General features: G+C 36.6%; 1 protein-coding gene across 1 annotated transcript in view; it reads left to right on the top strand.

Annotated features, from left to right (window-relative positions):
- Positions 1-17,729, top strand: part of LRRC72 (leucine rich repeat containing 72) — an 18,439-nt gene extending 710 nt beyond the window's left edge. The window contains exons 2-10 of the mRNA XM_014312090.1: positions 388-549; positions 1,337-1,410; positions 4,788-4,857; positions 6,908-6,989; positions 8,223-8,336; positions 12,516-12,605; positions 14,487-14,651; positions 15,842-15,869; positions 17,353-17,729. Coding sequence (XP_014167565.1) covers positions 388-549; positions 1,337-1,410; positions 4,788-4,857; positions 6,908-6,989; positions 8,223-8,336; positions 12,516-12,605; positions 14,487-14,651; positions 15,842-15,869; positions 17,353-17,518 — 951 coding nt within the window. The 3' untranslated portion in view covers positions 17,519-17,729. The remainder of the gene's footprint in view (positions 1-387; positions 550-1,336; positions 1,411-4,787; positions 4,858-6,907; positions 6,990-8,222; positions 8,337-12,515; positions 12,606-14,486; positions 14,652-15,841; positions 15,870-17,352) is intronic.
- The last annotated feature ends 323 nt before the right edge of the window (positions 17,730-18,052 follow it).

Here is an 18,052-nt window from a genome sequence, read left to right as displayed (position 1 = left end):
ATTCGAGAGAGCCGGGGCAGCCCTCCCTGTCCTTCCCAGGCAGCCACTGAGTCCGCCTGAGCCCTGCGGGCCCCGCCGCGGCCGCGCGGTGCTGTGGCGCAGGGCCGGGGCTCCAGGGTGGGGAGAGGATGAGGTCTCGCAGAACGGAATATGCGAAATACGGATCTTTGAGCACAGCCTTCCTGACTGTGGAAAGCTACCCCCTGTTTGGTGCTCTCTGCCATAGGCGTGCCTTCCCCATTGTCACGTCGGCACTCCCTGTCGCTGTGTCCCGCAGTGCCGGGACTGACTTGGGGTGTCTCGCAGCTGCTTTTCTCCAGAGATCACTTGGTGTTCCATGGGCACATTGTGCACGTGTAGTAACAAAACTATGGCCATTTGTTCCAGGCCTTTGCCCTTCCCGACATCTGCAGTGGGGAGCTGGCCGTGCCCAGTTCTGGGCAAAAGGCGGGGTCCCATAGCCGTTGTGGGGAACAGGCGGCCTGCGTGCGCCTGGCCGCCTCTGGCCAGAGACTGCCACATGTCCCACACATATGCGACTTATTTTGTGTAGGTTTAGCACACCCAGAACACACTGGAGTGGTTGTGCAGCCAATACAGGTGATTCTTGACATGCGTGTCAGTGATTCCAAGCCATTTTGTGCTTGTGAAGTTGTATCACTTTTGTGATACAACAGTGGTCATAATGATGTTGGGCACAATAGCTCACGTATTAAACCCATTTTTTCTGATATGCATTTTAGTTTTTATCAACCACTAGTAAGAGAAATCCATAACTCTTACGTTAATGGGTTTTGTTGCTTTTGCAAGTTATGACATATCAGGAATATACTCTGAAAATAAAAATCATGTCTGCATTTTTCCATGTTAAATGTACAAGCAGAGTTTTCCAGATGCATAGTTTTAAAAGGTCATGTCCATAGTTTTAAAGTAAAGCTGCATAAAATAATGTTGCAACTATAATGCCAAGTAAGCAGTATCCTTGTTCATCACAAGTACTGGGTTAGCTGACCTAGAGAATGAGCGAGAAACTCATTCTCCAGTTAACATATGTTGATTTCTCACTTCATGTCTACCAACTATGATTCTCCACAGGAAAAGAAAATTAGCATAAGTGGAGTGTAATCAGCAGACTATTTTTGTCAATTTAAAATAGAGACTGGATATGTAATACCTCTTTATCTCCCTTAGACTATGTTACAGTTTGCTGTAATAAGGTGCTCTGATGCATGTATTAATTTTGGTTACTTTAAATGCTGAGTTCACATATGTTACAATGTAATGAATCCATAGTGATGCAGCATATTATACTGACAAATGTACTGTGTACTGTCAGGCAATAGAAAAACAGCTGAAGATTTGTGGCTATAAGAGCAATGTGGATGTCGTGGCACTGTATCTGGCTAGACAGTAAGTAAAATGTTTCTAGTTTTGACTTTTACTAAAAGTAGAGCACGCAGTAAGTGGAAATCTTTCACAGTGCTTTCTGTACCAGGAACTCTGAACATCATTTATATGTGAAATTCCAGTAAATCATATTCTTACATAGTCCGTACATGTTGTGAATGAAGAAATGGTAAAAGTACACGGACACACAGCAGCACTGTGCTCACAGCTAACAGCCTCATCCCTAGATACACAATCTGTCTCCAGCAGCTCAGAGTTGCTTGAGGGTCCATGAGTTCACAGAGTTGTACATGAGTTTCTGCCATGGGGAGCAGAGGAGTGAGAGCTGATGGGCTGATCTCTGCCTGTTCTAACAGGCACATAAGGCTGGGTGGAAGGAGTATCAAGAAGGCAAATGAAAGAACATGGGACCTGCCCAGTCTAGGAACTGCCAAATTTCTGACCTCCCCGAAGAAATGTGTTACTGCAATGGCAAAACTCAGTGGTACCACCCTTGAAATTACCTGCATCTGTACTGCTAAGAACTGAAGGGAGGGCAGGGCAAGATAAAGTGAATACAAGCACAAGAACACTTGGGCAGGCAGTACTGATGAGAGAGCTGATCTCCTCTGAGAGCTTAATGAAACAGAGATGTAGGGCAGATGAGGAGAAGAAGACATGCTGAGTGAAGGAAGGCAAACTTTCATGAACCTGTGGGTGATCTAGGTTGACAGAGGTGTGTGCTGTAGTATGAACATGCTGAGAGGCTGCCATAGAGGGATGGATACATGACAGGACATACTTCAAAGTCTGGGGAAAGCGTGCTTGGAATTTCTGGCCAGGGCACAATTCCAAGTGTTGCATACCTGTCTGCAGCCTCACAACTGCATCCACTGCTCACATGGTTGATGGCATATAGAAAAACTAACATAGTTTAATAATTCAGGGACAAGGTTTTCAAGGTCTCTTGGTCCAATGAGTGAAAAAAAAAGTCTTAAGGGATTGAGGGATTTCAGTGTTGTCTAGTCTGTTTTTAGTGGAAATTATATGGTCTTGAAAATCCAAATGTTCTCACTAATATGTTTAAATTAATTATCACATTTTCTGATTTACATCAAGAAAGTATTTGATGCTTTGTGAGGTAAAACATATAGTTACTGTCAAATTTCTTAAAATGTGCCTTTTAGAAAGAAGAAAAAAGATAAAATTTAAGGGAGAAATTTCAATAATGAGAAGATTACAAGGGGCATATATACATACTTTCTAAACAATACAATTATTATACCACAGATGTAAAGAATTAAGACTGTTTATACAATCTTAATTGGCATATTTTCTGTTTTTAAATGCTTAAATGTGTGCCCTGACTGGCTTTCAAGTATTTTTTTGGTATAGAATAAAAAGAAATGCTTGCATGGCAGATACATAAGTGATCTGTCTTACCATTAAACCATTTTGGTAAAGATAATGCAAGATGGATTCTTTCATGATTGGATAGAAGTGAACTCCTTTTATTCTATATCAGTTTATATAAACTTGAACCCTAGCCAAGCTCAGTATCAGATCATGCCTCCTTTAGTGTTGGTGTGACATATTTTTCTGCTATCTGAAATAAGAAAATGGAAAAAAAATTAAAGTCAATCAAATAAGAGGGAATGAGTTTATATTTTTAAACCACTACTATTAAAGGAACATTAAACAATGTATTTTGGACACTGAAAGCTGTCATCCCAGGAAAACTGATTAACTTAGCAGTAGGTAGAAAAAGAGTGCTGCAGGCCAAAAAGGATCAGTTTATAGAAGACATGCAAAGTCTAGAAGGCATGTAGAAAAGGACAGGCTCTTTTAAAATGTTAGAGGAATTAAGCTCTACCTGGGGCAAATTAAATGCCTTAATACGTGGGGGAAAAAAAAAAAAGCAAAGTAGCAAACCAAAACCAAAAAACCAAGAGATTGAGGCTTGGAGATAGTCAAGATGAGGCTGTTACTAGACAGGGAGTAAAGCCAATTAAATGTAAAGCTGTAATCTAGTTATAGAGTGGCAGTGACCAAGAATATAAGAAATTTTGGCTTTGCTACCTGAAATGTAGTTCAGGGCTGCACAGGAGAATTTGATAGGAGCTCTGTAGGAGCTCTGTATGTCCTGTCATCAGCCATCTGCTTGTACCCATTGCAATAATGTCTTTTTCTGTTACTTGTGACAGTACACTCATTAAGTATGTATTTGCAGGGTTAGTTTCTATGGCTTATTTGAGGAAGCCAAAGAAACAGTTTAAAGTAGCAGCATGAGAGGATAATCTGATTTTCAGTAATACAAGGGACTAAAAGTATAGTCCCCAAAATAAACCTTTGTAGGGTTTGCTCTTGACAGACTTTTCATTTGCAAAAGCAAGATGAGAAAAGGCATCCACCCTCCCTTTGTCTGTACCTGGAGGGTGTGTTGGAAAAAAACCCAACAAATAAAAAGACAGCATGGAAAGATAGAGACCAGACTTCACAGCTGGAAAACAAACATGCCTTTAGCCTGATGATATGAGGTTAATTTTTATCAGTCCTGTTACCTTCTGAAACACTGGCCTTCATCTTGCACCACATTAAAATCCACAAGAAAATTTTTATTATGGCAATTAAAATTTGTCAGGTAAAAGTAATCTATAATTTTTCTAGTGGAAATTAAGAACATTTATTTATAGCAATGAAAATAAAGAAGAGCAGTTAGTTAAAATCACTTGGCAGCTCACTAATATTTTCTGGTCAGTAGGTAATTTTTTATTTATAGTACACTAGCAAGCTCGAAGTGCTAGATACACAATGGAACATAAAACCATACTAGCATATGGGAGATCATTTCAGCCTTAGTGGATGTACTAAGTTTCTATGAGAATAGGACAGGAATGGAAAAAAGGTGAAATTTCACAATATACACTAATATGAAGAATAATAAAAAATGCACATTGATGTGCTTGATGTCTGTCTTCTGTTGGCTTCTCTGGCACTGCGGCTGGACAATCGCCATTGCACCTTCAAAGCAGTTTTGCTTTTAGCTTCATGTCCCCAGGGTGCCAAACTTCTCCTCCTGTGTTCTGAGTAGGATTTCTACAAAGTGCAAAGTACATGTGACTCAGACGCATAACTCATGTTGTTATGGAAAAGCAATTAATGTATCACTTATTTTGTTCCTGTTTCTTTACCACCTGCTGCTTTGTTATGTTTGCAGGTGTGCAGAGTCCTTACACTGTCTCTTCCACCTTCTCTTTGTGTCTTTCTGTACTATAAATTCTATGAAAGTGTGCCTTTCTGGTTCTTGTCTAATACTATTTATGGAAAATATAATATTTATCAAATTAGTAAGTGCTATTAATGCTAAGAAATTTGTTCCTCTTTTTTTTTTCTCCCATCAGAGGACTAACAAGTATCCCAAGTCTATCACAGTTTCGCAGATTAAGGTATTTGTGGATTAACAACAATAAGGTAATTAGATATTCCTTTAAAGAGCAGAACAATGCATCTATACTCCCTGATTATTATTTTGTGGTCTTTTTTAGCATAAAGTATTATATCTACTGTTAAACAAATATATTCTTTTCAATTTCCAGGCTAATTTAACTGTCAAATATAACAGATTTGAAGAAAACTCTTATTTTACATTACAGAATATAAGCTAATATATTTTCCTTTAGATTCACATTAGATTTATAAATTTTATTTAAGGACCTGAGGTTTTGTGCTAATTCCTGAGCTCCCAGTGTAATTAGAGCAGGCAGTTCTTGGAACAGACTGAAGGGTGATGCAGCTGTAGGACAGGAGTGGATTGCAGGAAATACATGGCTCTTCTTTTATATTCTGGCAGACATGCATAGTTTATTTCCTGGCAGGCTGGTGGTCAAGGTGAGGCTCCTTTTTGATGTCATGCACACGAGAGTGACATAAAACTGTGAAATGAGCTTCTCCCTGTGCACAGGAAGCAGCACTGCAGTTCTAGGGATGACAGGGTATGAATATGTTACTGTACAGTAGTTTACATGACTTCCACAGTGAGCCCAAATTCTTCCATCTCCAGAATTGCTTGGTCAGGTAAATAAGTAGATCTGTGAGCAGCAGAAAAAATAAATTTGCATTCCATGTCACTTCAGAGCACATGTATATCTGCTGCCCCAGGCTAGCATCAGTTATATGGCATCTTATGTCCAATTCATCAAAAGATCTCTACTAATTATTTTTGAAAAGAGTGAATGTATAGATTTATTAAAATGTTAAACTAAAATCACTGGTATAATAGGGCTTTTCCTTGTATAGTGAAAGGACATTAAAGGAAATGAAGAAATGGCCTGATGTGTAAGCTGAACTGATCTTGCTGATCAAAAAAATTGGATTTTTTCACAACTCTCACTTTCCTACCTAAGCAGTAACAAAGAACATTCTTTTGTTTTTCTTTGTTCCATATAACTTATGTGGAGAAGTCACTCAGTGGCTTTTCATAGGAGAAGTCTTACTGAAATGGCTCAATAGGAGCACCATATTTTTTCTGCACTCAATAATTTTATCAGAAAAAAAGCAAACTTCAGATGATTCTGAAAACAATACTTGCCAAGAATAGGGAAAACCATTGTACAAGGGAGTGGAAAAACTTCTGTCTTGTGCTCTTCCTTCCAGCTTTTAGATAATGTTAGTACACAGAGCAAAACACATTTATTTTGGAATCAGTGGCAAAATTCAAGGACTGAAATAATTCCTTTCCTGACAAATTACTTTTCATCACAGAATTCACAGCGTCAGGAATACAATTCTGTTTGTTGTTCTTCCATTTAAACTAGGATAAAAACTTCAGCACCATAAGTACTCTCATTTCTCAGTGATTATAAAGGTCTGCTTGCTGTCCCACTGCAGATACTTTACCTTGCACTGGAGTCAAAAGTGTATTGGAATTGAGCTTCTCCAAACAAAGTGTGATTCCATAGGAACTGAAGATAACTCTTTATTTGAAAATCATACTGATTTTTTTTTCAATAATTGATTCTCTAAATATGATTAGATGACATTTCTCACGAATAACAACAAATTTGTGCTCTTTGAGCTTGCTGGTGAAAAAGCAATTTAAAACCAAGATGTTTGGTTTATTCAAATGGCATATTTCAGGAATATTCTTAAACCAAGAATTATTAAATATTCTTAAACATAGAATTATTATGCTCTACAAGGGTCTTTTAACAATAAAAATTATTTCAAATATGAATAGAAGGAAGAGAAAATGTGGAGACCAGTCATTCAAGGAAATCTCTTTCCAAATACAAACGTTAAATGTGTAGTTCAAAAAATTAGGTAAGGCTCTACTGCTTGTATTTGATTTGTAATTAGTACTTCTAATGAAGGTTCAGATGTCAAGAGAATCCTTAAACCAAGAGTCTTAAACAAAAATTTAAGAAACCACCTGTGGTTAAACAGTTTTCCAGAGGCCACTTTTATAATTCTCCAATACCACATTCAGAGTGACATATAACAGTTTGCCTAACTCTAATTTCAGATCCAAGATTTAACCTTCTTGATCAAAAACTATTACTTGACTGAACTCTATCTCAACAATAATGAGCTGACAGATATATCAGGTACCAGTCTTCCCTTTTTAAGTTGTTGAGCAGAGGCCTATACTTTCTTTTTTCTGTATTGGCATTCAAATTTATAAAACTGGATTACAGCAAGTAACTTATTGGTTGAAAGATCCTATGTATGTATAATTAATACATGTTAATTATTAGATGTTTAATTTTTCCAACATACTTGAGTGACAATAAGGTGATGTGTTTATTCTGGTTTAAGGGATGAAATGTCATTCACTTTATGTCAGGCAATTGTGAAATACTTTTGATCTTACATGATCATATTTAATATTGAGAATTTATAACCAGAAGTATTTTGCAAGGTTACTGCCAAATTTGGTTTATTTTAAAAATGCATCTGTCATATACTTCTATTTTAATTTTGCTTGTCCTTGCAGATTAAAATGGCTTTACCAGACTTCTAAATTTGTGAATGAACAGGCCAAAGCATAATACATTTCTAAATATTTTAGGCATTTTAAATGTTAATATTTTATTTTTTTCTGCCCCTATAAAATGCTGGATGAGAAATTATGTTGATTTGTTTCTGTGAGATTTCAAGTAGACTTTATCTTTGAAAGACATAAACATGGTTACAAGTGACAATACAGATGATAACAAAATATGGATAAACAGAAGGCTATCATTAGTAGAGAAATAAAATACTGTATATGATTTGGAAAATGAGATATCTAATCTTGATGTGTGAGTATGTGAACACAGTCTGGGTCAAAACAATATTTTGTAATAGCTTTTTAATACATCAATAATTACTTGAAACAGAACTATTTTCTAAGGAATGCACTATTTACTACTTGTGAGACAAAGGTAGTAGGGATATACTAGGGATATACTAGGGATATTCTTTGTGAGGCAAAGGTAATATTAGGTCAAGGTAAAAGGAAGTGAATTAAGATTACAGGGATATAGGAAGAATGAAAGGAGATAGAAGAGAGGTTGCAATTGAGGCTAATTTGTTGCTGCAAGGTGATTTGGACAAATGGAAAAAATTGGAATGAAAAAAAGACAGGCATGTGCTTAAAGGATGTGACTAGAAAGGTGAAAAGGATATTGAAATATCTTTAATTTATTGCTTAAATAGCATCTCATGCAATGTGTTACTAAAAGACAGGCATACGTAGATAACTAAAATACCAAATTCAGTGTACAGCATAGCAAAATAATGTTCTAATAAAGGTAGCTATGGTGAGAATGATTAATTATTTTTTCATTTTATTTCAGGTGCTCTGAAACACCTATGTTCCTTACAGATTCTGTTTCTTCACAACAACGAGTTAAAAAAACTTGGCAAAACAGTGAAGGAATTGAAAGGAATGATAAGCTTGCAGACTCTAAGTAATACCTTATTTTTATTTTGCAGAACAGCAAGTAGTAGCTTTTTAGTTTCTTATCAGGATGTTTCTTGTCTATTTCTGCATCATTTGCCAATAGCTTTTGAAGCTAATTAGCAATTTCAGCCAAATTTGACAGAAGAAAGAGATCTCTAAGACATGAAAATTCCACAAAGAGTACCTCAACTGAGGAAAAACTGCTAAGTGAGTTCAGAAGTTAACTTTTTGGCTGCTGGCTGCCAGTAGCTTGGATGAATAGCTTGGAGGGTGTCTAAGCAGTTTACAGCTGCCTCTCTGTAATGGAACACAGGAGCAGGGTGAGATTGTCATAGAGGTGAAAAGAATTGAAAAATGGGTGTTACTGCTGTTGAGACTGTGAGTGATAGCTTATAGAGCCCAAGTTCCTGCCTCATTAATTCTCTTGCTTACTGAACTTCCTTTCTGCATCTTTTTGGCAGACTAGATTTCTAGAGTCTAAGAGTAAATGTACTTTTGGTATTATTCATAACAATGTCTGTTAAAGAGCATACTTTCTGATACACTAGCTGAAAATGAAAATTGCACCATCTCTGAAATTTCAAATGAAGTTATACAAGACAGTGTTGGTGCCACTAAGTTACAATATAAGAAGGTGGGATTATATGCTATTAAGATACTGAAAATTAAAATATAAGCAGTCTTTTTCCATGATTCCTAAAGGAATGTCAGCATAGGTCATGCCAAATGCTTAGTACTTGGAGAAGACAGTAAAAAAGTTTTGTGCCTTGGTGACATGGTTAAGGATGTGAATGTCAGAATGTCACCAGGCCATAACATCTCCTTAAGCATTCAGAAAACTGAATGTGTGATTGTGGGAAAGGAAAATATGAATGAAAAATTAAGCTTTTAATTGAACTTGACTCTGAACTGAAACTAATAAAAACAAATCAAGTGTTTAGGAAGACAACATGCCAGCCAAACTATTGAAATTCTTGTCATTATATGCAAGATAGAAAAATGAGTCCATTTAAGAATGCAGTTGTTTGAAGTGATTAGGCAGCGTCTGGAGAGACATCCTATGTATGAATGGTGCAGTCACTTGAATTTAATGTTAGCTCTCCAAATTAATAAGGAGCTTCAACAAGTACAGGAAGTTTGTTGTACTTGTTGCAACCATCTGTGGGAAATACAGAGCAGATAGTTAAAGTGCTGCTGAGTTATTATAAATGGCAGTTACAAAGGCACAGTGAAAATTGTATGCAAATTGGACCAGCCACCACCACAGAAAAGGAAGTGTTTAAAAGAACAATCAAACAATATATATAATATACTGATCTACCCTAATTTTAAAAAAATTGTTGTTTAGTTCAAATATTTGTACAAGAATAAACAGTAATAAGTGGAAGAAGCTTAACAACCTTAATAATCATAACTTTGAAGTCATTCCTTCATGACCTTTGCAGTCATGAAAAAAATTGTCAACATGGTTGCTTCAAGGGGATTTTGTAATAATGAATTCTCAAATTAACAGGTCTCTATTGGGTTAATAAAATGCTCTGTCATTTTTGAAATAAATTGAATCAGTAAATGAACAAGATAAATTTTAAAAGTCATATCCTATATATTATATTACTATATAATTTATCTGCCTTCTTACAATATTAATAAATATTAAATGGGTGCAGAATTTGCACTGTGTAGCTTTGCAAAGGGCTGTGCCCATAACTCACTTTTATAAAACAAAACCAGTGAGACTTCTCACTGTTATGAGGTAGATCTTTTTTATTGCTAATCTGATTTAAAAAAAAAAATCACTTGCTAACCTTCAATAGAGCTCCTGGATGCTTAACAACATTTTATTATTTTATAGCTCCTGGGGACAATAGAACTATTAAAACACACTATTATTGTTTGATTCAGGAGTAGCACCCAGCTGCCAAAATGTTGCATTTCTCTTCCTGAAGGCTCTCTTGTGATTTTAGCCACTGCCCTGCACTGGATATGTAGCATAATGACCATCCTTCATCAGGTGTCAAGGGAAGACACTCAGCTTCAAAAGATTTACAGCACGTGCTGCCTACAACTGCAGCCTTTTGGGAGATTCAGAGTGCTGCTTTATGGGCTCACCCCGTGCTCACGTCTCCCTTTTGGAATCCAAGATTTTTGTTACGTACTCTGTAAATTGCCTTAACTGATTTATTGTCCACAGCTGATAACATCCTGCTGCTAGACTTAAGAAAACTCTCTTGTTCACTATGTTTCTGCCCCATGTGGCAGAGGCACACTGTTTTCCTAGACTCCAAATAGAGAAAACAGACAAAACTGTGGAGGAAGAAAGCATTATCCTAATTTGTACAACTAAAATTGCATGACCTTGACAAGAAAGTAGATAGCTCAGCCAGGAATTGATCCCAGATGTTTTGTAAAACAAAACCATCTTGATCTGTACAGGGGTTGAATTTATTGTAAAAATGAGTAGTGGAAAAGTGCACATTCTCTAAAACAAACCTACAAATCAGTGTTGTTGAGCAGGGACATAGTCCAAGCAGCATCCAGATTCACAAGTTTAATATTTTGTGTTTGGTGCCTTGGAAGAATCTCTCTTGAATCATTATGCTATTCCACTACCAAACATATCTGCTTTTAATGTTTCTTTCTAAAACATTTTCTCTTCGGAGTGCTTTAGTATATTTTCTTGACTCAAGAATAGACTTATCAGATACATACATCATATTCTTTCTGATTAACACTGTCTAGGAAAAAAAAAATAATTCAGTTAAAATAGAACTTTCTTTTGCTGCCACCTTGTGGGTGTTTTGCTAATTTTAAGTGCAGCAATTTAAAGAAAAATTGTTAAAAAATTAAAATAAAAAGTTCTTCTCTGAATGCATGAACAGGTGTTTTCTATGAAGAAGAAGACAAATGCTCATTCCAGCCTTGTTGCATCTTCAAAATACCTGCAAAATCCCATCAAGCATTGAGCCCTCTCAGCAGTCCTGAAAAACATGAAATTGCATCTTGTAGATTACAAATCTGTGTGGAATATTTTCCAACTTTTTTCTTCTACTATCTCTTACTTGCTTCTGTAATACCATCTTCTTCTCTCTAACTGCTAAATGACATAATTTTTTTACTGTAGAGCAAGTATTAGCCACAGCCTCTCCTCAGAAAGCGAAAAACAGATGACTGCACACTGTAGCAGTAGTTGTAAAAATGGTTAAGATTTTGTTCCCCTGCTCTCAAGGTGACAGCCTCCTGATTATTTTTACTGTCTTAGAAGATCAGCATTTGTATAAGGAGATAAAAAGCATTATTATAGTTTTTGTTTAGAAAAGAGATCCCACAACACTTGCTTGTTTATTAGCTCATCTGTGAATGAGCCAGTTTCTATTTTAATCAGCCTCAGATATCACTGTCACTAAACAAACTAATTTGGCATGTGAGCTGGGCTCATGTTCCACACCCGGCCAAGCAGCAGCACAGGGCTGATACCTGTCTCTGTGTTGCAAAGATTTGGTTAGACAGGTAATGTGAACCTGAACATAAACATTTTAGCCAAGTTGCTAATGAGCTTTTGGAGCTTGGTATTTCCAGTGTTGAGGAAAGCAACTGGAACCCAGGTTCTTAGGAATTCAGGCCCTCTGAAACATTATTCTCTTACATTTCTTGAGTTTTTAAACTCATCATCTGTCAAAATATCAGAAGGCTGTGTATTTGCATTTTATATTGTATCTGTGGAATACTGCCTCTTACCAGCTCTGATAAAGTCTTAGGTGTCCTAAAGCTCATCTGATATTAAAAACTCCTTCCACCTACAAATTTTGAGTCTTACATTTAAGCTGTCACACCTAAAAGACCATTGCTATTTAAAATAGGGATTACCTAACACTGTGTAAGAAAATCAAAGGCAAACACTTCAGTGTTTTTTGCTGTAAAGGTTTGGAGTGCATGATGACACCTTTACTCAGATCTTGCCTGTAGTATTTTGCATACTCTGCAGTAAGTCAGTTCCTGCAGTCGATGTTTAGATTAGTAATTTCACATGTGTAGTGTTTATGCAGCCTAAGAACAACTTGAATTTGATATTTTGTACAAAATCTTTGGCTCCTAGTGACCTTTAATTTTCCTGCCTTGCAAAGTTGTTGTTTTGATGGGTTTGGTTTTTTGTGACACTGGGGCGTTTTTTTCTGTGTATGTTTTGCAGACCTATTCCATAACCCTCTGGAATATGATCCAGACTACCGGCTTTATGTGATATACTTCCTTCCTTCAGTTCAGCTCCTTGACAGGAAGGGTAAGGACTGCTTTCCTCTCTCACAAAACATTGTCAGTTGCTTTTGGTTCTAACCACTTTGGAAACATAGGTGAAATTATCCTATCTGTTGTTTTACGTGCATTTGTCGATAGAGAAAGAGAACTAATGAACAAGATACCTCTCTTTTGTAAGATTTGTCAAGCAAAAAGAGTTTGCGTGGCATAAACACTTTGCCAAACATTTTATTTTTCTTTTTAAATTGTGTTGGTTTTTCTTGTATCTTGGTCTACTTGGGTAAAGATAAATACTTGTGCTTAGAACCATGTACCTACCTCTGTGCATTCAGACTGGTATATTCATATGGGTGAGTGTGCTTACTTAGGTTTGTACATGTTCCTGTACAGTTTAAGTACATATATGCACATTTCTTGATAAGGTAAATGCAGACCAAGCTTTCAAATACAATAAATATTCAGAAGCTATCAAGAGATCTTTCACAGCTTGTCTACTGTAAATTCTACAGAAATAAAAAATGTCTTAAGAATAGCCAGATTTTAAATCAGTGAATCCATAAACATGCCACAATGTACCCAGAAAATCACCTTTGGTGATTTATGTCCCTGGTGTTTGGAGAACTGTGTGACTGACAGAACTGAAAATTACTGGAGAGCACTGAGAAAGTAGCTGATTCCTACCTCAGCTCTGTAAGAAAGCAGCAAGGAAAAATCAGCACATTCCTTAAAAGGGACTGAGCAAGGCAGGTGCAGGACATGTGCAGGTGCTGGGAAGCTGTGCAGCTGTTGTGTAGGAAAGGTGCTGGGTGGGCCCAGCAGGTGCCAGGGGCTGATGAGGCGTTGCTGGATCTGACCAGGTGCCTGTTTGCTCACACAGTCATTTTGCACAGGTACCTCCACTCTCCCGAGCACTTGCTCCTGTGTTACACTTGTGCTTAGCACATCTGCCAGGCTGTTGCTAAAATATCACTTTTTGACTGGGGAGTGATGACTGAAGTTTAATGTGCTGAAAAATACGTGTTGCGTTTACATGTCTAGAAACACTTCCATAAAACTTCCTGGACTTAATCTCCTAACTACAGTTCTACTGTAATCAGTCCTGGATTAAGACTTGAGGCAGTAATTTGTATCAAGCTGTATCCTGGACTTTCTATTTAGGGAAATATTTCTCTAAAACATTACAAAGCTTCTTTACCATCTGTAGAATATTACCAGCATAGTCCTGGCTGTCTCCTTCACACAAGACATGCTCATGTTCCACTACCTTCAGGCATGACTACTGCAGTTCCTTCCTAATTGGTCCCCTAGACACCATGACTCCAAAACTTCCCTGAACTGAAAATGCTTCTGCCAGTTACTTGTTCTAAAAGTTTAGCTGACTTCTGTTCCATAGCTAAAGTACTAGATTAGTATAAGGTTCATAAACTTAAACCACCATCCCCAATTTGATTTAACAGCCTCAAACTATTTGTTTAAAAATTAAAGTTATTTCTCTTAAAGTGGAAAACAGGAAAAACTTAAACTTTTCTTCTGATTGCACTCCTAGGGTTTTCGCTGTAATTGACCAATGGGAATTGAACTGGCCTTAAACCAAGACTTGTTTTTGCTATTCATAAAGACACTTCCAAAACTTTACTTAGTTCTGCAGGAGATCTCATTTAAGCAGCACGAAAAATCTTGCTTTCTAGCATCTTCATTTAACTTCTGATCATACTGCACTCAGGAGAAAATACTTTACTGTATAGGGCTTCAGAAAGTATCACTCCATGTTTCCATATTGAATTATCATGAAATTGTGTAATTAACATTGTTAAAAAAAACGGCACAGAAAATGTATGAATCACCTTTTGTATGTTGCCTTTTCAACGGATAGAAATAAAATAACTTTTTATTTCCCTTTTAACAGTAGTTACACAAAAAGAAAGGGAGTCAGCACTTAATCTCTATAACCCCAAAAGGGCTTGGGTGATGCAGTCAGTAGCTTTTGGGAAGAGAGCAGACACATCCCTCAGGACTACGGTGGGATCTGGCAGATGCACTCAACCAGCCAGAAGACCGATAATGCCCTCAGGTATTTATAACACTCGAAGGAAGGCACACATTTTTAGGTCATTTGAATTAGAAATGTTTTTTTCATTCAAACATTATTGGTTTTAGTGATAAAATATAAATGCATCAAGAACTCAGCTGGTTTGCTTCATAAAGTGAGTAGTGGTAGCAGCAGCAGGCAACAAATGAGTTCTTCTACTGAGCGTATTGTGGCAGATAAATTCTAGTCATACCTTGTAATTACAGAATTGTCCTTAAAGATAACTGAAAAAAATTTTGTCAGTAGGAGTCTTGTGTTTAGTTTTACTTCTATTTAAAACATCTCAATAGACTTATGACTCCCAGTGCTCAGCATCATAGAGTTTTGATGCCCTCTAGTGCTTTTTCAAGATAATCTGAAGAAAATATTTTCTTGTAGTGTTCTAAATTTTATGTATCTGGTTTTGTAAGCAGACTCCTCTTTATGATTTCCAAGCTGGGAATATTTTAATGATGTGCTATAACAGCACATACAGCAATTTTTAGAGTTCTTAAAACATTCAGATCTGGAAGGCAGCATGATCCTGGCACAAGAAAGCAGGTGAATACCAGCTGGAACCATGAGACTTGTATCACAATCCAGAACCAACTTTGAAATCCCACACAACCTTGTCAGCTTTTGATGTTTTAAAGATAAAACCCCCACCATTGTGCATAGATAACTGAAATTGTAGCACTTTAAATAGTGTAGATGAAAGTTTAGAAAGTAATCAAATACCTGCAAGTTTTTTTTTAAATGTATGTATCACAATAGTAAAACTGAAAGCACTGTATTTAACAATGATTTTGAAGAGGTTGGGAAAAGGAGGATAGTTTAAGCATATTTATTCATTTGTTTTGCTGATGATTACCAAAGCAGGCAGGCAGCTGTCTTTATCTCTACCCTGCAATCATACATATCTACAGTGGCATCATTTTCTGTGAAAGAAAAAAAAGCCCGGGTGTGTATGGCTACAGGAAATAAAATACAAAAAACCTAAAACTACCTACACTTAAAACCCAGCAAATACTTGCTTCCATAGTAATTTAATAAAATACTATCTTAAACATTTCATATCTTGTGCTATTTCAATTAATTTGAACAAGTAATTTAGGATCAGGATAGCAATCAATTCTCAGCTACTCAAATTGCTGTACAGCCATTAACATCATAATTTGAACTTTCTCTTATAGGTCATGAATTTGGAAATAACACTAATACGTAAGTAATGTTTTCAGTGTCTTCTTCCTTTTGCATCTCTCAAGCATTTAAGATCCTCTTCCTATGCCTAAAAAATACCCTAACTAGAGAAAATGTCCAGTAAAAATGAGCATTTGAAACAGTTTCAGGTCTTTGTATTCAAAATAGCTGCAACTCTACACTAGGTTTGTTGTCTAAAATTTAGTATTGAAAGATATTCCACATTTGGAAATGGGTACATAAAAATGCCATTTATTTGTAAGATCAAACACTGATCACTAGAAAAAGCATGCTCAAAGTATTAGAGCATCAGAATAGTTGCTCTGTATTATGTCCCAGAAAATGTTCTCCTGACTGGCTGTTCAAAAACACACTTTCTGGAAAATATTATGACTTGTAGAACGAAATAGTTTTATTCTGTGTGTGATGTTAATTTTATTCTCTTCAGTTTCAAAATCATAGAAATAAATGTAAAATTTTTATCTCTGTGTCTGGATTGAGACAGGAGAAAGGTTGCATTTTATTGTGATGACATTTTAGATGCAAACTTTGTAAGAGCAGATTTACAAACTTTAGGTATCAGGCTTGGCTTTACTTTCTAGCTTTACACATGAGAAGATTTGAAAAAGGCATTGAAGGAAATAATAAGAGCCTACATATAATATCCTTTAACAACACTCTGAGCACAGCTCTTTAAATAAAGTTATTTCTGTTGAACAATTAAGTCTTACCTGCCTTCAGTGCAGTAGGCTATCGTCATTGCCAGAATGCATGTACAGCTGCCTGGAGTCATTTATGGCAATGCTGAAGCTTTGCAAGGTGTCTTTTCATGACAAAGTGCGTGACACTCAGTGGAGACAGTCCTGTGGCTTATATGAGGTGTGTTAGTACAAGGACATCTTTAATAAATAAGTTCTTGTAAGACAAAGTATTAATATTGTATGTGAGTTGGAAGGTTTTGGTTCCTTGTCAGTTGCTGCTCTGATGGTGTGAATCTGCTGCTTTTCTCTCCCAGACAGCAGCTATGGCAGGATACCTGAACACAAGCTCACAGTGATCTGGATTCAGAGCTTGGAAAATGGGTATTTGCCTGTGGGCTAGTTAAGAGATCCACAGTGAAATAAATGTGCATTTCCAGTAATGGGTACCAAATCACTTGAATGATGTCCATTGAATCAGAGCATTAAAAGTATACAATTACAACTTTTGGGGGGGGGAAAATTGAAAACAAAGAAACATATTTAAGCCTGCTATAAATGTTTTTAAAATATTTTATAGCATGATTTTTTCAAATAGAATCTCATGACTCTGACCTTTTTTCACATTTTGTTCTGCTTTCTTAAATTTGGTAGAAGAAAACCTTCTGGAAATTTAAAATTTTTAAATCCTCCCTTTTTAGTGTCACCATGACTGCTACTTTCATGTTCCAGAGTGTGTGTTGTGAATTAGTTCTGAAGTGGTTTGGAAATGTTCAGGTAATGGACTTGCTTTGTTCTTTTTGCAGAGTACCATTTGAGGACCCTGAAGATGCAGTGTTAGTGCGGGCAATGACAAGATCTCTAATGGAATTTTCCTCTGTGGACTGGAACAAAGTAGCCACCTGTCAAGAAAGGCGGCTTGAAAACAAAGCAGAAGAGCCCCTCGAGAAGCTGACAGTCCAGTTTAGATGAAAAAAACCCTACTTCTCTCTCTAATGTTAACCCCATAAGTAGGCTAACAGCTCAATAAAACAAGTACACCACAATACACATCTAATTAGGTGAATTTCCAGAAAAAAAAGTTAGTGTAACATTTCTTTTATCATATGTTGTATAGAGAGTGAAGAAATTAAGATAACAAATGATAAACCATGGCAATGTTATAATAAAAGTTGCTTGAAATAGAATGTTTACCATAATTTTGTTATCCATAAGTACTAAACTGCACTAATTTTTAGGAAACTAAAGATAAATACTTTTATAATACACTTCCTCACATATTTCTCCTTCCATTCTGTCAAGGCTTAAAGTCAATGATGTTTTCTAAACATTTCAAACCCCTTCTTTCAGGCTGTAACTTGACTGCTGAGTTCCTTCCTTCTCTCCTAAGTTAGCACAGAGCCGCAGGACAGTCTATGTTGGCAGGGATCTCTGGAGCTTATCTAGTCCAACCTTCCTGCTGGAAGCAGGGTGGAGATGAGGTTGTCTGGTGGCTTGATGGGGAAT

The sequence above is a fragment of the Geospiza fortis genome, unplaced genomic scaffold, assembly GCF_000277835.1.
Source record: "Geospiza fortis unplaced genomic scaffold, GeoFor_1.0 scaffold138, whole genome shotgun sequence".
Taxonomy (NCBI): Eukaryota; Metazoa; Chordata; class Aves; order Passeriformes; family Thraupidae; genus Geospiza; species Geospiza fortis.
This window is presented reverse-complemented; position numbering and strand designations above follow the sequence as displayed.